Source organism: Rattus norvegicus, chromosome 1 (genome assembly GCF_021556685.1).
Source record: "Rattus norvegicus strain SHRSP/BbbUtx chromosome 1, alternate assembly SHRSP_T2T, whole genome shotgun sequence".
Lineage (NCBI taxonomy): Eukaryota > Metazoa > Chordata > Mammalia > Rodentia > Muridae > Rattus > Rattus norvegicus.
This window is the reverse complement of record NC_141534.1, coordinates 169,007,247-169,028,913: the sequence shown is the minus strand read 5'-3', so window position 1 is coordinate 169,028,913 and position 21,667 is coordinate 169,007,247. Positions and strand designations below refer to the sequence as shown.

Genomic DNA, 21,667 nt, shown 5'->3' with positions numbered 1-21,667 from the left:
AAAAAAAAAAAAAATCTTAAAAAAAATCTTCCTGAAACACAAAAGCCATAGGTTACTCTTTCTTTTCCTAGTTTTCTGTGCAGTGCCCATGAGGACCATCCACAGAGGCACTGAATAAAGTCCTGGGGCATCTTGTCCCCCTTTTCCATCCATGATCACAAGCTTGAGAGCCCCAACACACAGCGCTCCAGGTGAGCGTACACTGGGTCTCCCCAAGGACCTGCTCTATTTGTCACATCTAAGCCTGTTCAGCGGCTTTCTAGTCTTCTCTCTTCCCTTAGGTGGGTCTAGAGTACCCCTAAATACATCTAGAGAACCCTAAGGTAGAAGCTGCACCCCTCAAATAAGTCAAATGTCCCTGGAGTGGCTGTCACTAGAATGAAAGTCTGTTCCGGATGAAATTGGAGCTCTTAAGACAAGAAGCTCCACCCTTTTTTGCCATTCCCCACTTCTCAAAATTCCTAGAACACCCAGCACAAAGTCCAGTCCTGTCACAGGGCAACAACAGAAATGGGGCCCGAGGGCAGGATGGAGTAAAGAATGTGTGTGTGGAGGGTGACAAACCTTAAACTCAGGCTCCTTCCGTGCAAGGCGCCTGAGCTCCCGGCTGAGCTGAAAGGCCGCCAGCATGGCATCCTCACTGGCCAGCGAGAGGTGAGCCCTGCTAGCAATGCCCCGGTAGGTGTTGATTCGGGATAGTGAGAACTTCAGCAGGTCATATCGGCGCGCATTGCTGCACTCGAGGCAGGCACAGGAAACTGGGTGGGGCCGAGCAATAGTGTGGCCCTGGTCCATAAGCAGCTGGGCAATCTCATACAGGTCCTTCTGGCAGGCCAGTGTGAGTGGAGTAACACCAGGGGCAAAGCGGGAGCCATCGATTGATGAGTCAAAGAAGGCTAAAGAGAAAGACTTGGTGTCTACTTTTCGACCTTTCTCCCGTTCCAGCCGAGCTAACAGACGACGCACTACCGCTGGCTGGTTTGTGTCCACAGCCACTAGCAGGGCTTCGTGGATCTGCCGGAAGTCAAACTTGACATTGGCCAGCAGAACATCAGTGATGACCTCGTGGCCCAGGCGGATGGCCAGATTAAGGGCTTCCCTCCAGGAGCGGTCCTCAGACTCTTCCACATTCCGCAGAGGACCACCTGGCCCAGCACCCGAGGGATCGGAGCCTGATTCCAGCAGCTGCTGCACGAGACCCAGCTGGCCCTCCTGGATAGCACGCAGCAGTGTTGGGGGGAATTTGAGCTTTTTGTTCACAATCTCAGTCCAGTTGGGCTGTGGTTGGGTGAAGGAGAGAGGACAGCACTCTTGAGTTCCCAAGATTACCTTCTGTAATCAGCTATTATGCCTTCCTCCTCTCAAACACAGATCAGCAACACATACTGTCTTGTTCACCATTTTATTATGTAGACTCATGTAGGAAAAGCTAGTATGGGGAGTATTTACTCAGCCCACTTCCATTCTTATAAAAATCAGACATAACAGGGCCCAAGTTAGTTCCCTGAAGAGAGGTGATTAAAGTAGGTGGTTGGGGCCGCACTAGGCACCTAACCTATACACATCCGACAGGAATCCAGTTCCCATCTTGTAGCTGCTCATCTCTCTGAAGGACAAGTTCAGACATGCCCACACAGAGGGTCTTTAAGCTGCACTTTCCCTAAACCCTTTCTCTATGAAAGACTCTAGTAGGACCTTAAGGTGCTTTCCCTCCACCGGATACTCTCACTCTGCCTTCTACCTTGGAGAGCATCTCCCCTCCTTGGTACTGTTGCGTCCTGTTCTACCAGGTCCAGCTCCCTGCTCTTTTCTTCTAGGCCCTGGATCAGGAATCCAGGGGCTCTCCCACCAACAGCAGCAGGCTGTCCCTGCATCCCCCTGGGGACTGGGATGAGGAGGGGAGGGAAGCAAGGGTCTCTTACCGAAAGGGGATCCATGGCTGCACCCACTTCTGTGGGCAGGGGCTGAAGGCTTGAACTCCTGCTCTGCCTCTCCCTTGACTGCGGCTCACATGCTCTTTCATTCCCACTCAAGGCCCCACCCCAAGCCCTCCCTTCACCAGGACCAGCTGCTCTCTCCCTGCCCTGTACCTTGGGGATAAGGGGGACGGGTGTTAGTGCCACATGAAGACATCTCCTGGGGAAAAGGGAAGCGTGCATAATTCTTCAAAGCAGAATTGGACCATCGCAGCTCCAGGGGACCTTGGGGAGACACTATGGTCCAACTATCTCAAATAGTTAGAACGAGATTTGCTCAAACTTTTACAGCCACGCCTATTCCTTAGAAGGAAATCTCTCTGGTTCCTTTAAGAACCCTGTGAGGGGTTTTTGTGTCACTGAACGTCCATTCCACACCTATGGTAAGTAGTGTGAAGTTTCAGGGCAGTATCTGATTACACCTGGGGCAGACACCCATGAAAGATATAGAAGGTCAAGGTCAGATGGGACTCAGTGTCAGTGTCATGCTCAAGACTCACTCATCTTCCCAGACCATCATAGGACTTTATAATTTTCAGGCAGTATTTCCCCCTAGGTGAGCCTCCGTTTTCCTTTCAGGGAAATGGGCATTGGAAATCACATTCTAGATAGTGTTCTAAGGCCTTGGAGAGATCATCAATTCTACCAAATATGTTCTAAGGGGAAAATATCCTTATGAGAATTGGGTACCATAGTGACACAGCCTTGGCAACGGGAATGGGGAGCAAGCTGGGTCCAAAGTGTCCTCAGGCAGGCAGAGTCCTGAGGTAATCACTGAAGGGAGGGGACCAATGCTTCTTAGCCACAAGAGATCCATTCCCCAGGCTCCAACATCAAGAAAGGGTTAGCAGAATGTCACTGCTCAGGCTGGAAAAACTTCCCCACACACGCTGGCATGTTCTTCTATTTCTCTTGCCGAGAACTGTAATTCACAAATAGGGCATTGGACCCAGGAAGATGGTGGCGGCGAGCTCTCTGGGGAAGACACCCACAGCACAGACTCTGAGGAAGACAAGGAGGTAGGAGAAGCTGGCTGGGGTGGGGAGCTCTCTCCACAAGTGGCAGCATGCCGGGGAAGAGCCTCAATACTGAAGGAACCTGAGGAGGAAAGGGGACAATTAACCTGGGCCTGCTCTCAGGCTGAAGGCAGTGTCTGCTGCCACAGTGCCACTGCATGTTCGGAAAATCTCCCATGGCTGAGTATTTCAAACCCAAGAGACACTATCATATGTCTGTCAGACATTCATCAGACATTTACTAGGTGCAGAGGGATATGGTTGTCCTTACAGAACATTGAGTCTACTGGGAAAGGTCAGCTATGAGCATAAAGAACATTGCCACCAGGCTTGGGCAAATCAAAACACACTCTCTCTCTCTCTCTCTCTCTCTCTCTCTCTCTCTCTCTCTCTCTCTCTCTCTGTTTGTGTGTGTATAACAAAACTGACTGGCATGTGTGTACCATATGCATGCACTTATGGGAGCCAGAGGGTGATACTGCATATCTTGTTTCTCCAACTGATTATTTGAGACAGGGTCTCCTATTGGACCTCACTAACTGTCTAGAAGGACACCCACCCCCATGGTGATCGATGCAGCTCACCTGTACAAATGGGACACTGTCCAGTAGCCTGCACACCACTGCCATCACTTTTGGCCTGAGGTCGTTGCTGTCTTTGCTTTGTCCTTCCTGTTGCCCTCCTATTTGGCTGAGAGCTTGAGCTGGACAACGGTCTGTGGAAGGAACAGTAAGGTCAGCTACCCGGGAGAGACTACAAGGGCTGAAGGAATAGAATCCAGAACAAGCATATAGGGGGTGGAAACAGGAGCTCAGAGTTCTTGTTTTTCCACTCGATATGACAGACTTGGAGGAAGGCAGTTAACCTTTGAGCAGTTGACAACAAAGTTTCTATCTTTGGCCTCAGTTTTTAAAAATTAATTTTGAGATAGGGTCTTACTATGTAGCCCTGTATGACCTAGAACTTGCTAGGTAGATCAGGCTTTCCCACAACTCAAGTTCTCACTCTCTGCCTTCTAGCTCCTGGGATTAAAAGCATATGACATCATGCCTGGCAGTTTTTAATTTTAAAATTGAGATATTATATACATACCAGTAAAAGTAGCCTTTGGAAATATGGACTAAAGATACTTCCAAGCCGAGTATTTCTAGGACTTTTTTTTATTTTTAGATTTATTTCATGTATGTGGGCACTGTCTTCAGACACACCAGGAGAGGGCATCGGATCTCATTACAGATGGTTGTGAGCCATCATGTGGTTGCTGGGATTTGAACTCAGGACCTCTGGAAGGGCAGTCAGTGCTCTTAACCACTGAGCCATCTCTCTAGCCCTCTAGGACTTTTTTAAATCAACCCCCAAAGAAACTCCAAATGCATGTTAGTCACTCCACATTCATCTGTCTGTCCCCATAGATACCAGCAACCACTGATTTCAGGCTGTTCTGAAACTTGCGATATATCCCAGTAGTCTAGCAGTCCTAGAAGCAGTCAAATGTACAGGCTTCCTGAATGCTAGCAGTATAGGCCTGAGACATAAGATATACATTTTGATCATGTGCAGTGTGCATAGTTTCTGATTCTGGTTCAGGTCAGGGCCAGTTTCTGCCTATCTTCAAGTCTGATGAATGAGGAAGGGTTTAGGAGAGTAGCGGGCTGGGGGTGACTGCTGCCTACCTCCTTTGCTCCTGGACTTTCCTCCTCTTCCCTCTGCTTGCATTGTTCTTCCTGTTTGGTTCTTCTGCTCTGGGCTCTGTGTTAGAAACTCTTGTTAATACTTCCACATAACCCCAGTATGGTGTCACACACACATGTAAGCCCCACACTCAGGAAGCTGAGGCTGGAGGGCGGCAGGCTCAAGGGCAATTGGGGATGAATAGTGAGACATTTTCTTGAAAAACAAAATCAAACAGTCTAGCTACTTACAAGAGGCTGCCATACTTTAACTTTTCTTTTGAGATATTCTATCTTAACTTTTTCCTTTTTCTTTTTTAAAAAAGATTTATTGGGCTGGAGAGATGGCTCAGCGGTTAAGAGCACCCGACTGCTCTTCCAGAAGTCATGAGTTCAATTCCCAGCAACCACATGGTGGCTCACAACCATCTGTAATGGGATCCGATGCCCTCTTCTGGTGTGTCTGAAGATAGTTACAGTGTACTTATATATAATAAATAAATCTTTAAAAAAAAGATTTATTTATTGTATATGAGTAGACTGGTACACTGTAGCTGTCTTCAGACACACCAGAAGAGGGCATCAGATCTCATTACAGATGGTTGTGAGCTACCATGTGGTTGCTGGGATTTGAACTCAGGACCTCTGGAAGAGCAGTCAGTGCTCTTAACCACCTAGCCATCTCTCCAGCCCAATTTGTTTTTTCTTGTTTAATCTCATTTCATACTTATCCCTTCAAGGCCTTTCCCTGGATTCTCTGATTGAAATCTTGTCATTCTATGGTCTTTTCCTTCAAAGCATTGTTTTTATTAATCATTCCATTTGTTTATATCTCAAATGATATGCCATTTCCTGATTACCCCCTCCACCAACCCATCCCACGATATTCTACTTCCCAGTTACCCCTCCACCAGCCCATCCCACATCTGCCCTCCCCGCTCCCCTTTGCCTGTATGAGAGTGCTCCCCACCCACCCACTTCCCTCCCCTCCTTCAAAGTATTTATCATAGTTTAGCTTTACATTATCTTGTGTGACACAGATAGCAATTCTTTATTAAGACATAAGCACTTTTATTTTATTTATTATGGATATCTCTAGTACCATATGAGGCTAGCACAGAGATATTCCCTAAATACCTGTCAAATGAGTAGTAACAAAAACCAATAGTCGCCATTCTTTATTCAGAATTTCAGAAACAGTACAGCACCGAATGTATTTCAAAGTGCTTACATGATCACAGTACCTTATCAATAGTAGATACCCCCAAATGCTTGGTTTCTTTTCAGTCTCCTTTTAAAAAAATTATAGACTTTTACTCTTCCAGCCTCTGAAACGACTCCCATTATCTACTGCCTGTTTGTACTGAGAGCCCCTCTGAGTGATTTCTAGCAAATGGCACAGTATCTGTGAGTAGGTTGCAAAAAGCTAGGATGTGGTGGCACACACCTTCAACCCAGCACTTGGGAGGCAGAGGCAGGTATCCTGTGAGTTCTAAGCCAGCTAAGAACTAAGTGGTGAGAGCTTATCTCAAGGGGGTAAAAAAGCTGTGACTTCTGCCTGGCCTTGTCCTTCCCTTGTGTTTGTCACCAATGAAATAGAGGCCACACTCTGAGATGCTGACTCTCCAACCTCCTGGAACGAGCTGGAATAGCGCCCTCTCCAGGAAAGACCTAGGCGACCACAGACATTTCTTTTGAGACTGGGTCTTGTGTTACTCGAGCTGGATTGCAGCTCTCTATGTAGCTGAGAATTATCTTGACTACTGACCCTTAATTTCTCTTTTCCCTGACCATTTTTGCCGTTTCACTTGAAGCTGGTGAGCTATTCTAGTACTGTGGTAGAGTCAGGGAAGAAAGTTAATGCCAGGCACAGTAAGGGTAGATCATGGGCTCACCTGCACGCTCGGGATGACTGGAATCTGGTTCTCCATGGCTATTGTTTGGGCTTACGACACTGGCTGGAGGTGCCTTATGGGCAGCAGAAAGCACCATGCGGGCTGCCCGCCCCAGAGGCCCTGGCTGCAACTGCTTCAACATACCCTTGAGCGCTGAAATTTCCTTGGTGCTCCTGCAGAGAAACAGTATTTGGTTTCACTCAGAATACAGACATTATTCTAATTACTTGAACCAAGAAACAGAGTTTGCTATTATGACATGTTTAGATCTTAAGTGATTAACCAGGGGACCACAGGCTTTTTTTTTTTTTTTTTGCCCATGAGGTATATGGTTTTTTCTTACAGGAGAAATATCTACAGCAGGTACGTACGTCTGGGGATCTGGGAAGAAGGTCCTCCGGATAGAAGGATTAGTCAGCCAGGGGCTAGGATCAGACTCCAGCTTATCAGAAGAGTTCTGAGGAGAGAATGGAGAATACCCAGATTCACCAGGAGGGGACACTGCTGCCTAGGAACAAACAGGACTGTATCCACGGTGAGCAGTCTACTATGCTGTATCCATGGTGAGCAGTCTACTATGCTGTATCCACGGTGAGCAGTCTACTATGCTTGCTAAGATTTTGGATGCTCAGTGATTTGTCATGATCAGATGGGCTGTGGGACTACAAGAATCCACACTATTGGGTAAAACCAGCCTACGGGGACTGATGGAATATGCAAACTTTTGAGTTTGTTTCTGGTAAACTTTTTTTTTTTTAAAGATTTATTCATTTATTATATATAAGTACACTGTAGCTATCTTCAGATACACCAGAAGAGGGCATCAGATCTCCTTACAGATGGTTGTGAGCCACCATGTGGTTGCTGGGAATTGAACTCAGGACCTCTGGAAGAGCAGTCAGTGCTCTTAACCTCTGAGCCATCTCTCCAGCCCTCTGGTAAACTTTTAAAATCTATATCTATGTCATACTTCATATAAATAAAATGAACTTGTATAGGTTTATATTGTTGAAAGTTCAAAGCCAACTACAGAGCAAGGCCTTGTCTCAAAAAAATAAAATATACTTTAACTTGGATGTGTAAAAAAACCATTGTTTCAGGGGCTGGAGAGATGGCTCAGCAGTTAAGAGTGCTGACTGCTCTTCCAGAGGTCCTGAGTTCAATTCCCAGCAACCACATGGTGACTCACGACCATCTGTAATGAGATCTGATGCCCTCCTCTGGTGTGTCTGAAGACAGCTACAGTGTACTTACATACATAAAATAAATAAATCTTTAAAAAAAAAAACAAAACCAAACAAACCATTATTTCATCTGGCAGTGGTAGCTCATGCCTTTAATCCCAGGACTTGGGAGGCAGAGGCAAGTGGATTTCTGTGAGTTTGAGGCCAACCTGATCAGCATGAGTTCCAGGGCAGCCAAGGCTGATACACAGAGAAACCCTGCTTTGAAAAACAAACAAACAAACAAACAAACCCCAAGTCCCCAAGTTTCCCCAAAACAAAAACAAAACAAAAACCAAAAAATTATTCCTGTGCCAGGCAGTGGTGGTTCACTTTTAATATCTGAGTTCAAGGTCAGCCTGGTCTACAGAGACAGCCAGGGCTATAGAGAAAACCTGTCTCAAAACAAGAACTCATGAGAGATCCACCTGCCTCTGCCTCCCGAGTGCTCAGAGGAAATGATTCACCAGGCGTGTATCTAAAGATACAGAGGGCTTTGCAAGGCACTGGGGCTGCCTTGGGGCTTCCAAGTGAGAACTCCTTGCAAACCCAGAAATAACATGTTAAGTTGAAATCCAAAAACAATTTCAATATAGCTAAAGAACAAATGGCCCAACAGCTTGTGTAGACTGTATTCGACTCACTCACATCTTTGCTCTGTAAAAGAAAAAGAGGAATTCATTCCACAAAACAAGGGCGTTTTAGGTCCAAAGCAGACTCTGATTCCCCAAACTGTGAAAGGCAGTCCAAATACCCAGAAATGGGCTCAACCTGGATATAGGAGGATTCTGTGTTTAGATAAAAGCCAGCGTTGCTCAGCAACTGTGAAGCCAGTTCCCCTCTACCAAAAGGGATTATTTCCCTTACCACTGGCAGAAGAGGCGAATGGCAGCCTGTGGTGCGTATTAGCATACTAAGGTACAGGCCAGCCCTTGTGCTCCCTCGTATCAGGAGTACCTGTTCCATATTTCACAGTCCATGCTAGCTGGCATCCTGCCCTTCTCCTCTCTTCTCCTCCCCTAACCCCCCTCGAGCTCACAGACTTCTCTCCTCAGCCACTTATTTTCCTTATAACACTGCTATTTTTGTTCCGACTACACCCCCCGCCCCCCATGTTTCTCTCACCATGCTCGCTCTATTTGCTCTCCCCAGCTTTTCTCTCTCTCTCTCCACTTCCTTCTGCCCTGTATTCTTCTGGGTGCCTCTGGCTGTATTCTTTCTCATGTCTACAACACAATCCTTCCACTTAACCATGCCATGTCTCAGTCACGCCAACAGACTCATACACAGGAAGTCTTATACTCTCCTCTCTGTTTTCTTCTCTTCAGTCAGTATCAGGTTCTAACTAGGAACTAAAAAGTTAGAGAAAAGTAAATCCTTTCCCCACCATTGAACATACCTGATTAAGCCCAGAGCTCCCAGGGGATGAGGGATCCTTTACAGGGTCAGACAGAGAGTCTAGAGAGGAACGTACTCGGAGGAAGGCCAGGCCAAAGGATTGATGACGTGTGAAAGGTTGGGAGCAGGTCAATCGAAGTCGATCCCATGATTCTCCTGAGGCTGGAGTCAGAAAATCATCTGAAGAAAAACATCATAGAAAAAGGAAGGGCTGGAGAGATGGCTCAGTAGTTAAGAGTACTTGTTATTCTTACAGAGGATGAGAGTTCAGTTCCTAGCACCCATGTCACGTGGTTTACCTATAATTCTAGTCCCAGGGATCCCACACCCTCTTTTGGCCTCCACAGGTACAAGTACATATACCCACCCCTCCACATCTACATAAATAAAAAGATAGAAATAAATATTTACAAATGAGAGGGGGGGGGAGAGAGAAAAGCTAGGTATGGATGTGCATGGCTGTGATCTCAGCATGGGAATAGAGGCAAGAGGATCAGGAGTTCAAAGCTAGCCTGGATTGCAAAGCAAGTGTGAGGTCTGCTTAGGCTACATAAGACCCTGGAGAGAGGGAAAAGGGGAGGGGAAGAAGGAGGTGTGTGTGTGTGTGTGTACTCAAGTATGGGCGGCTTGAGCAACAGAGAAGAAGGCAGAAAGGGAGAAAGTTCAAATCAGAAGAAAGGAAAGACAAGGCCAATCCCAACAAGAGGAAGAATGGAGATCACCAGTACACATCCCTTCAGGCTGGGTTGCTCAGGGAAAGGTTTGGAAAACAGGTGAGGTCTAGTTCCTTGTTTTCTAACCACTCCTCCATCATAGTTCTATACCAGTCTCCACCTTCCTGAACATGAGGGTACAACCTCCCGCAAACTCCTACCCACTCCATGCAGCCGCCACAGTACCAAACACCAATATCACAAACTTCACATTTAAAAAAAAATATTCACTATGCATAGTGCTCTGCCTGCATGTATGCCTGCGTGCCAGAAGAGGGCACCAGATCTCATTAAAAATGGTTATGAATCGGGCTGGAGAGATGGCTCAGTGGTTAAGAGCCCTGACTGCTCTTCCAGAGGTCTTGAGTTCAAATCCCAGCAACCACATGGTGGCTCACAACCATCTGTAATGGGATCCGATGCCCTCTTCTGGTGAAGACAGCTACAGTGTACTTATATATAATAAATAAATCTTTAAAAAAATGGTTATGAATCACCATGTGGTTGCTGGGAATTGAACTCAGGACCTCTGGAAGAGCAGACAGTGCTCTTAACCTCTGTGCAATCTCTCCAGCCCCCCAAACTTCACATTTTGATTCCTAACATAATCCAGTCAGTATATCATTCCCTATACCTCAAAAACCTTTCCAAATTCTTGCTCTTACTGTACAAGACACAAATGTCCAATTTAAACACAAATAAACAGACTGTATTCCTGAGAGTCCAGAATCATATCTTATGCATCTGTTACAGTGCCAGGTGAATATAGATTTGCACAAGCAGAATTCAAGAGAAACTATATATTATGTAAATATAGCCAGCAAAATTTATTTTATACTTTTTTCCTTTTTGTTATGCTAGAAATTAAACAAAATTATTCAAATAAAAACATATATATCAGTATGGGTGCTGTGGTACATGCTGAAATTCCAGTGCCTGGGAGGCTAGGGCAGGAAGTATGTGAGGCTAGCCTGGGCTGCACAAACAACCAAAACCCTGAACCACAATGAGTCAGACACTAATGAGTCACAGGTAGATATATAAGTCGTACTCATATATACCCTGACATTGTCACCAGGCAGAACTCACACAAACATTAGCTTACCCTGTTCCCCTAACAGATGAGCTAAACCCTTGCTCAGGCTCCCTCCCATAATCTATGCCCAGCAGCACTAAGACCTGCCCTCCTCTACACTGCATCTGCCTTTCTGCTTTTGCCCTCTTTACCATCTTTAAACATCCGGACCCCTGAGCGGTTCTTCCCCTCCTTTGAGTCAGTGAGGGACATGAGCATGGTTGCAGGGAGCAGGGTGACAAAAGGTCTGTCCAGGGGCCAAGAAGAACGACCCACGTCAATCTGTAGAAAAGCACAGCCACAGTTACCTGAGGACAAAAAGTGGAAGACGATGAGATGAGGATGATTGTAGATGAGAGTGTGGGGTGGGAAGGGGACACTCCACTCTACAGCAGTCGGAAGCCACAGAGTGCTGGCAGCATGTGGGGTCACACAAGGAGCCACCAATTGCCATGGAATGAAACCCCAGGCCATTAAATGTTGGTGAAGGGTCACCAGATGTGGGGCGGTGGGCAGTGAAAGGTACCCTGATTCGTGGTCGAGATAGGTCGAATCTCCGGGAGACCCTAAGAGGGACGGCAGGTACATTCCCAGCCTCTCAGGATATCAGGGTCTCACGTAGCTGCATCCCCCCCAAACTCCTGCAGAGAAGTTTGAGACAGTCCAGTCAAGTACAGCAGTGCCCCAAACCCCTCCTACACAGGTGAGGACCGGAACAGGATCACGCCCCCGAATATGTAGATGAGGTCTTCCCAAGCTCTCAGGCCAAACCAATAGGAAGTACCCGCTGTCAGACACTGACCTATCCAAAAAACTGTATTTAAGTGTTATATTCAGAATTAAAAGTATGCAGGAATTATTCCATCAAATCTTCTGCCATAAGAGCTGTAACACCGCCACTTGGGGAAGAGATCTGCTGTCCCGAAAACGCCACCAAAAGCTCCCCTGCACCCGTCGCTGGCTAGTCAGTCCCCTGCGGGCTCAGCCTGGCCGAAGCAACCCAAGCAACAGCAGTGCAAAGGAAAATGACTGGTAGCGGGGGTGGGGAAAGCTGTGCCCCTTCCCTGCCCGAGTTCTCTCCACCTCGCCCGAACCCATGCACCTAGCTGGGAGACAGATCGCTGGGAGAGCCCCCTGGCACCAGAGCCCCACAACCATAGCCACCTCGGCCTGAAACCTGCCCTGGAAGGGAACCACCATTTTCTGTCCTGAGAAAGCCAAGACAGTGGCCTCTAGCCATTCTTAGGTCTGAAGAATTCTAAATTTGTTTGTTTTCTGTTAAGACAGTCTTTCTACGTTGCCTTGGATGGCCTGGAGTTCACTTATGTAGACCAGGCTGTTCCTCAAATTCACAAGAGATCTGACTGCTTGTCTCTCAAGTACTTGAATTAAAGTGATGTACCATCATAACTGGCATCAACTTTTGTAATCTATAAACTCCTACGGACATTTCACTTTCAGCCCCCTGACACTGATCTCTAGAGGTGTATAAGGTATTATATATATAATTATAATATATAATTATATATGATAATATACATGTATATAATGTAATATAATATAATCATATTCATTTGTGTTATAAATATAAATAGAAATATTTATATTCATTGTATTTATATATAATTATACAACTATATAAAACATAAATACATATATATAATACCTTATACCCCTCTAAAGATTTTATAGATATATATACTATCTATCATTATGTCAGTGCCCTAAGGCTTTACCCAGGGTGTACACATTGAAGCAGGGGAGTTCACAGCATAATTCTAGAAGTACCATTCACATTGTGTTCTCTTTATTGGATGTGTATATGCGTGCATGCTGCCAACATATGGAAGAGGAGGACGGCCTCTGTTCCTCAGGTGCAGTCCATCTTTTTTTTAAATTGTTTTGTTGTATGTGTATGGGTGTTTTGCTGCATGCATGTCTGTGTACCACTTGTGTGCTTGTCCTCAGACAGCAGAAAAGGGAGTCCGATCACCTGGATCTGAACTTACAGATGTCTGTTAGTCACCATGTAGGTACTGAGAATTGAACCTATGTCCTCTAGAAGAGCAGGCAGTGCTCTTAACCATTCAGCCACCTCTCCAATACCCTCACCTTGTCTTTTAAAGACAGTCTTTTACTAGCCTGGGGCTTGCCACATAGGCCACTGTTACCAAAGCAAAGTTGGGGAGGAAAGGGTTTATTTAGTTTATACTTTCATATCAATGTTCATCCCTGAAAGCAGTGGGGACAGGAACTCACACAGGGCAGGAACCTGGAGGCAGGAGCTGATGCAGAGGCCATGGAAGGTACTGAATTCTGGCTTGCTTAGCTTTCTTTTCTTTTTTATTTTTCCTTTCTTTTTCTTTTTCTTTTTTTTCAAGACAGTGTTTTTGTGCGTAGCCCTAGTTGTCTTGAAACTAACTTTGTAGTCTAGGCTGGCCTCAAATGCAGAGATCCACTTGCCTCTGCCTACCAAGTGCTGGGATTAAAGGCGTGCACCACCACTGCCCAGCTGCCTGCTTTCCTATGGAAACCAGGAACCACTGAAAAAGGGCTTCCCACATTAATCACTAAGAAAATGCTCTACAGTCTTTTTTTTTTTTTTTTTTTTTTCTTTTTTTCGGAGCTGGGGACCGAACCACTGAGCTAAATCCCCAACCCCTAATGCTCTACAGTCTTGCCTACAGCCCAATCTTTTTTTTTTTTTTTTTTTTTTTTTTTTGGTTCTTTTTTTCGGAGCTGGGGACCGAACCCAGGGCCTTGCGCTTCCTAGGTGAGCGCTCTACCACTGAGCTAAATCCCCAGCCCCGCCTACAGCCCAATCTTATGGAGGCATTTCTCTTTATTTTTTTGTTCATTTGGTTTTTGAGACATTATCTTTATGTAGCCCTGGCTGTGCTGAACTAACTCTGTAGGCCTTGAATTGGAGGCATTTTCATAAATGAGGCTCCCTCCACTCAGATGACTTTAGCTTGTGTCAACTTGACTTATAACTATGCAGCACATCAGTGATCTCCATGTAGAAGTTCATCTCTACCCCAGTGCTAGGACTGCAGGGAGTGTGCCGCACACACAGACTTTGGAGTTCTTCAACACCGAACCTTCCCCAAGGGCAAGGACCACGTTTTCCCTTCACACCTAGGCAGGACTTATTCCAGAAGGCTACTAGCCAGAATGAAGTGAGAGAGTTGAGGGAGTGGGGAGGAGTGGGGAGGGTCTCATTCCTCAGAGGCCCCGAAGGCCCTGAAAACACACTTACCGACATCGATGTAGCTTATGGGCACTGCTCTCTCCAGCTGAAACTCCACTTTCAGTTGCCCAGTCTTGTCCCGAGGGCAGCTGAGCCAAGGTCCCTTATGACTGTCTGGGTTCAGCAAGTTCTCCACAGGATATTTGGGATCCTACATCAGAGAGGAAGAGAAAATCAGGAGGGTTTCTGAGCTCATGAGGGAAAGTAGGACACCTAAGAATAAGAGATGTCTACAATTCCAGACCTGCTGAGGCCCCTCCACATGACAGAAAGTACCAGAGGCATCCACAGGAAGTCAGGCAGCCTGACTCTCGGGCTCACCTCTAACTCTCTGACCAGACAACCTCATTCAAGCCTCCTTACTTGGACTCTTGGGCTGTTACCACTACTTCTCTTTAGTTAGATAAATAAACTGAAGCATGGGAGGCAGGGCTCGGGGAACTTTAAAACTGATCCAAAACTTCAGGGTAAATAACTGAGCAAAACACAATCCTGTTTCTAAAAGTAGAGCTCTCAACAGTATAGTATATTAATAGTTCTTTATTCATAAGACCTTACACAGACATTTATTTACCTCTAAAATAATTCTATGAAATAAGATTTTTTTGTTTATATAGCCCAGGCTAGCTTCAAACATAAACTCTTCCCAAGAATTACAATTACAGATGTGCACCACTACACCCAGCAAAAGACTGTACTCTTTTTCGGTTTGTTTGTTTCGGCAATAAAATCTTTCTTTTAACTGTTAGTGTCACATGTGTGTGAATGTTTTTCATGTAAAATAAAAGTAAAGCTCTAAAATATGTGTTGGGGAGGGAGGCTACAGATATGCTTTCATTCCTCTCTTCAGCTTCTAGAACAGTCTCCACAGAATTCTGGAAGATTCTATGACAAAACACTTGAAGGAGGGAAGGTAGGTATGGCGGAACACACCTAGAATTCCGGCACCCAGGAGGCTGAAGCAGGATGATTTGAGAGTTGGAGGTCAACCTAGGATACACGGTTGAGTTAAAGGTCAGCCTGGGCTACAGGGCAAGACCTTCTCTCAAACAAACAAAAACCTACAAAAGCAAACTATACTCAGGAGCAAAGGCAGGTACATCTTTTTTGAGTTAGAGGCCATCCTGGTGTATAGAGAGGTGTATAGTGAGTCTCAAAGAAACGAAGAAAAAGAGGAGAAGGACGATGAGGAGAGCTCAAGCTGACCTGCAGGTAAGGAGGGCGAAAACACTTTTTAGTTAAGTCTGTGGATTACGTAGTGGCTCCTAAGCACCATCTAAGGACGCGCTCTGAAACGCTCAGGGATTTAACAAAATAACTTACTTTTATTTTATGTGTATGACTGTTTTGCCAGGATACATGTATGTTCACCACTTATTTGGCTGTTGGATTCCCTGAAATTGGGGTTAAGTATGGTTGCAAGCCACCATATGGGTGCTAGGAATTGAAACTACACCTTCTGTAGGGCAGCACGTGCTCTAACCACTGCACCATCTCGAGAGCCCCGTGTGGGGATACTTTTGACTGTCATAATTCCTACGCAGTAATATTGCCATTAGGGATGCTAAATATTCTACCATGGCAATGGTACTGCTTTAAAATAGACTGAGTCACCCAAATGTCAATGGCACCCATCAAAAAGGATCAGTGAAATGGAAGGAAAGAGAGGGGGATAAGTGGATGAAGCAAATGACGAGTGGGAAGTCCCTAACAGTCCCCATGAGACCGGCACTGGGCCTGGGATCTATCAAAGATGGAACTTGTAGACAATCAGAAAGACAGCACGTTTGATGGCAGTCACTGTATCCTCATAGGTCAAGTATGGCCTTGACAGCCCTTGCTTTATTTCAGCAGCAGAATGACCAAGCTGCTATCTAGGGACTGTGGTGTAGACAGGCCCAGCGCTTTGTCAGCTGCCTACGAAGCACAGCAAGTTTCCTCTATTTATCCATTCCTTGTAATCAGCAAGAGAAGAGCCCTTGGTTGGCTGGTGACTAGGGTACCTGAGAGGAAAATGACACCACATGGCTGATCTTCACAGGAGCCATCGGAGGCCACCAGCTTCTTTATTTGTGAGGCAGATATGCTTCCTCCCAGGATGTCTTCTGTAACCACGGTGACACGGTCTATGTTTTGCTCTTGGTAGCTTTTGGAAGAAGAAGAGTCCTTACATTACTCCTGAAAAAAAAAGGGGGGGGGGGGGAGAAAGAAAGCAAAGAAAGAAAATGAACAAAAGTAAAATAAGCTTACTGTTTTCAAGACAGGGTTTCTCTGTGCAGGCGTGGCTGTCCCGGAACTCACTCTGTGGAATAGGCTGGCCTTGAACTCACAGAGATCCACCTGCCTCTGCCTCCCAAAGGCTGGGATTAAAGGCGTGAGCCACTCTGATAACAAGAATTATTTATTTACAGTAGTTGCCTCACTTCTTGGGGCCATCAGGGTCTGTAGGGAGCAGATCTGGATCACTTAGAGACACTCCCCTGTCCCACAATTGAGAAAGCCTCAGGGAAACAAGGCAGCAAAGTAAACAATTACTCCAGTAGTGCCGAGTTTATATTTAAGCCCGCCCCCGAGAACATGAGTGGTGCTGTAAGCCGCCCTTCTCTGTGGCCTCAGGATTGGGCTGGTAAGATGGAGCAACACTGGTTTTTGGTTTTTGGTTTTTGGTTTTTATAACTTATTTTGTCTTCAGGCTCAGAGGTTAAGAGCACTGGCTGCTCTTACAGAGGACCCAAGTGTTCAAATCCCAGTAACCACAAGGCAGCTCACGGCTGGCTGTAACTTCAGTTCCAGAAGATCTGACACCCTCACCCAGTCATACATGTAGGTCAAACACCAAATGTACATCAAGAAAAAAAAAAAAAAAAAAAAAAAGCTCACAGGAGCCAGGTGCATCCATTACCCAGCTATGGATGAACGGTTGGTAGAGTTTGGGGCATGTTGCAGGATATTTGATCACATTGTGAACCCCAAGATTGTGTTATTTACTGGAAAAGAAAACAGTTTCTAGTTGTGGTGTGGCTCAGCTGTTAGCTTTTTTTTTTTTTTTTCCCGGAGCTGGGGACCGAACCCAGGGCCTTGCGCTTGCTAGCCAAGCGCTCTACCACTGAGCTAAATCCCCAACCCCAGCTGTTAGCTTTAATATAAACAATGAAGGTAAAGTTAATTTGTAGAAGGAAGCACCCATGTTTGAAAGTGATGTCTAATTTCGAAGCAGACAAATGACAAATCAGAGAAAGATTTGACAGAATAGGATGTGTCCAATTCCCATGAGAAAAGAGAAGAAAGAGTAGCTACTTAACACGGAATAGTGCTCTCTCCTCCAGTTGAGCAAGATGCCCAAAGGAAAGAAGGCCAAGGAGAAGAAGGTGGCCATGACCCCACTGTCATCAAGAAACAGGAGTCCAAAAAGGTGGTCAATCCTTTGTTTGAGAAAAGGCCTAAGAACTTTGGCATTGGGCAGGACCTCCAGCCCAAAAGAGATCTAACACGCTTCGTCAAATGGCCCCATACATCAGGCTGCAGTGGCAAAGAGCCATCCTCTCTCTATAAGCAGCTCAAAGTACCAGTTCACCCAGGCCCTGGAGGGGCAAACATTTACTCATCTGCGTAAGCTTGCCCACAAGTACAGGCCAGAGACAAAGCAGGAGAAGCAAAGGCTGCTGGCCTGTGCTGAAAGAAAGCTGCTGGCAAAGGGGACATCCCACCTAAGAGACCACCTGTCCTCCGAGTAGGGGTCAATACAGTCACCACCTTGATGAAGAACAAGAAGGTGATCGCCCACGATGTAGACCCCATTGAGTTGGTGGTTTTCCTGCCTGCCCTGTGTTGAAAGATGGGGGTGCCCTACTGCATCATCAAGGGAAAGGTCAGACTGAGGCACTTGGTCCACAGGAAGACATGCGCCACTGCTGCCTTCACACAGGTTAACTCTGAAGACAAGGGTGCTCTGGCTAAGCTGGTGGAAGCTATTAGGGAAATTACCACAATAGATATGAGGCCACCACTGGGAAGGCAACGTCCTGGATCCTAAGTCTGTGGCTTGCATTGCCAAGCTGGAAAAGGCAAAGGCTAGAGAACTCGCCACTAAACTGGGTTAAATGTACACTAAGTTTTCTGTACATAAATAAAAAAAATTTTAAGAAAGGAACAGTGCAAAGGGAGAGAGGGAAAAGACAGTTTTATTGAGGGAGTTTTACAGAGACAGGTTGAAGAGAGAACAAGTCAGGGAATGATAAGCCAGAAGATTAGAACGATTGCTAGTTAGTTTGAGGCCAAGCAGGGCAATTCAGTGAGAAGTGGAAAGGAGTCATATTGAATCAGTCAGCCTGGGAGGAGTTTGAGCTGAATTGAACCAGCCAGCCAGAGTTCAGAAAGAATGAGAAAGAATGAGCTTATTCAGCACTAAATATGAGGGGCTGAAAATAATCTAGGCCCAGATAAGATTGTACAGATGCTAGAAGCTTCTAGGGCAAGCCCTAGGCTAGCAGAGGGAGACAGTGAGCCTCAAAGATAACAGTTACCACAGGAGAATTAAAAAAAAAAATTCATTTGTACAGGGCCAGCTTGGGCAACATGGCAAGAACCTATCCATAAATAAACAGGCATAAATTTTCATCTGGGTATGGTCTTTGCTCAATTTTTTTGGGTTTGCATTTTTTGTTTTTATTTTTTTTCTGAACAGTCTCACTTCGTAGCCCAGGTGAGTATAGAACTTACGATGTGGCTCAGGCCCATTTTGAATTCATGGCAACTCTGCTTCCACTTCCCAAGTTTTGTGATTAGAAGTGTGAGCCACCAGTGGTTAAGAGCACTGACTGCTCTTCCAGAGGTCCTGAGTTCAAATCCCAGCAACCACATGGTGGCTCACAACCATCTGTAATGAGATCCGATGCCCTCTTCTGGTGTCTGAAGACAACTACAGTGTACTCAGATAAATAAAGTAAATAACTCTTTAAAAAAAAAATAAGTGTGAGCCACCACACACAGCTCATAAATGTTCTATGAGTGCATAGATGTATGCACTCATAAGGCCTGTGGTGTCAGGTGTCCTCTATCACTTCTCCCCTTTACTTTTTGAGTCGGGTGCTCTTGACTCTAACCTAGCTCAGAGATCGGCTAGGAGGGCCTGCCAGTAAATCCCTGGGACCCTCCTCTCTCCACTTCCCAGTCTTGAGGTTACAGACTTTTTTCTAATACTGTCTTGGCTAACGTAGAACTTGCTATGCAGATCGGGCTGGTCTCTGCTTCCTGGATGTACGGATTAAATGCTTTCATCACCACAACCAGCCTCCTGGCATTTTTATGTGGGTGCTGGGGATTTGAACTCAGGTTCTGCACACACAAAACATTCTTTACTCACTTAATCAGCTCTCCAGACTAAAATTTTATTCATTAGATTTTGGCTTTTCAAGGCAGGGTTCTCCTGTAGAGCAGCCCTGGCTGTCCTAAAACTTACTTTGTAAACCAGGCTGGTATCTAAACTCACAATCCGCTTTCTCTACCTGCTGAATGCAGGGATTAAAGGAATGTACCAACATGCTTGGCCTAGGCTAAAAATTTAAATAAATGCAAAAATACAAGAAAGTAAATGAACGCTCATGTATTCATTATTCTGGTTCAATTATTCTTTTTTTTTTTTCTTTTTTTCGGAGCTGGGGACCGAACCCAGGGCCTTGCGCTTGCTAGGCAAGTGCTCTACTGCTTAGCTAAATCCCCAACCCCTCAATTATTCTTTAATAACAAGTGTTTTAACAATATCTGACTGTCTTTAGGTAAGCGTCTCTCAAGATTCTTTTTTTTTTTTTTTAAAGACACAATCTTGCTACATAGTCTTGGCTGACCTTGTATCTGCTACGGAACCCAAGCTAGCCAACATTTTTTATTAAATTTATTTTTTACATTTATTTATTTTGTGTGTGGGTGGATGTGCAAGGGTCAGAAAAGAACTTGTAGGAGTCAGATTTTCTCCGTCTACCATACAGGTCCTGGAGGTGGAATGTGGGTCACTAGGCTTGGTAGCAACTGCCTTTTCCCACTAAGCCATCTTTTCTTCTCCCCAGAGGACTTATATTTTATGTGTAAGAGTATTTTGCCTACATGTACCTATATGCACTACATGTGTGCCTAGTGCTGGAGGAAGCCAGAGGAAGGTGTCAAATCTCCTAGAAATGGAGTTACAAATGGGTAACTGGGAACTCACCCTGGGTCTCCTGAAAAGGTGCTCTTACTCTTGGAGCCCTATCTCCAGTTCCAACAATGAGCCATCCTGCTGGCCCCCAAGAAATTGTTTTTGAGAGAAGGGTCTAACTATGTAGTCCAACCCTTAACTTCAGATCCCTCTGCCTCAACCTCCCAAATGTTGGCTCTCAGGTGTTATAATCATGCCAGGGTTGTCTTGATTAAGTAATTTTGCCTCGTCCTCAAGCATAACATATACCATCAGATCTGACTTTTTCTTCAATATCCTACTCATGTAAATCCATGAATCCTAATGTATTTCTAGCCACAATAGCTTTCTAATCTATTCATCTGTTTTCTACACACACACACACACACACACACACACACACACACACACACACACACACAAACACACACACCCCATAATCGTTCAAAGTAACAGGTACCTCCTCAGTAACAACTACTTGGTTATCTCTTGACACGACTGTGAGCTCCTGGAGAACAGTTGGTTTGTTTTTTTTTTTTTTTAAAGATGTATTTATTATATATAAGTACACTGTAACTGTTTAGACTCACCAGAAGAAGACATCAGATCTCATTACAGATGGTTGTGAGCCACCATGTTGTTGCTGGGATTTGAACTCAGGACCCCTACCTAGAAGAGCCGTCAGTGGTCTTAACCACTGAGCCATCTCTCCAGCCCCGAGAATAGGGTTGTTGGTTTGGTTTGTTTGTTTGGTTGGTTTTTTTTTTTTTTTTTTTTTGACTCATTCTTACTTATATCTCTAACGTAAAAGGAAGAAACACATAGATAGCAATTATCTGCTACTCACTGAGGTCCCATTTGGTTCTTCAGCTCTCAGTCTCTCTGAGGATTAAGACCCCGAAACCGGGTGCTCTGTTCATTTTCTTGTTGGCCACCCTCTTCCCTTTCAGCTATTCCTCTCCAGAGGACAAATCCCAACCCTTCTCACCCGCGTCCATAAACTTCATGTCGTAGTAGCTTCAGTTTCGGTGCTCAGATCTTATTCTCCCGCCAATTCCGTCCCGTGACCTCCCCTTTCTAGCCTTCCCACTGTAGCCCAAAACGGATTTTGAGTCCTAAAGAAGCCGCTATTTCTGAAAGATGACTTCTACTGAGGAAGTACAGCAGATCCTACATCTAAAAACAAAACAACAAAACCCCACGTTCAGGAGTTTTTAATATATATTTTCACGCTCTACAGTCCTCCCTTAGCAAGTGGTATTTAAATTTCCGGGTCGGACTC

The 21,667-nt window shown here is 45.4% G+C and overlaps 3 protein-coding genes across 10 annotated transcripts in view; 1 reads left to right on the top strand and 2 right to left on the bottom strand.

Moving 5' to 3' along the window:
* Positions 1-1,989, bottom strand: part of Trpc2 (transient receptor potential cation channel subfamily C member 2) — a 13,393-nt gene extending 11,404 nt beyond the window's left edge. The window contains 2 exon segments of the mRNA NM_022638.3: positions 565-1,278; positions 1,923-1,989. Coding sequence (NP_072160.2) covers positions 565-1,278; positions 1,923-1,937 — 729 coding nt within the window. The 5' untranslated portion in view covers positions 1,938-1,989.
* Positions 1,389-21,667, bottom strand: Xndc1n (XRCC1 N-terminal domain containing 1, N-terminal like). 7 transcript variants are annotated; one of them, NM_001437410.1, is given in 10 exon segments: positions 1,389-3,074; positions 3,577-3,707; positions 4,666-4,741; positions 6,558-6,730; positions 6,929-7,014; positions 9,180-9,358; positions 11,119-11,274; positions 14,226-14,367; positions 16,220-16,394; positions 21,233-21,667. In NM_001437410.1, coding segments are annotated over 9 exon segments (1,224 nt in total). In that variant the 5' UTR covers positions 16,265-16,394; positions 21,233-21,667; the 3' UTR covers positions 1,389-2,838.
* Positions 15,114-21,667, top strand: part of Rnf121 (ring finger protein 121) — a 63,520-nt gene continuing 56,966 nt past the window's right edge. The window contains exon 1 of one of the 2 annotated variants that reach the window (XM_087558985.1): positions 15,114-15,428. In XM_087558985.1, the coding sequence (XP_087415111.1) occupies positions 15,402-15,428 (27 nt within the window). In that variant the 5' untranslated portion in view covers positions 15,114-15,401. The remainder of the gene's footprint in view (positions 15,429-21,667) is intronic. The other variant, XM_087559001.1, reaches the window with a different exon arrangement.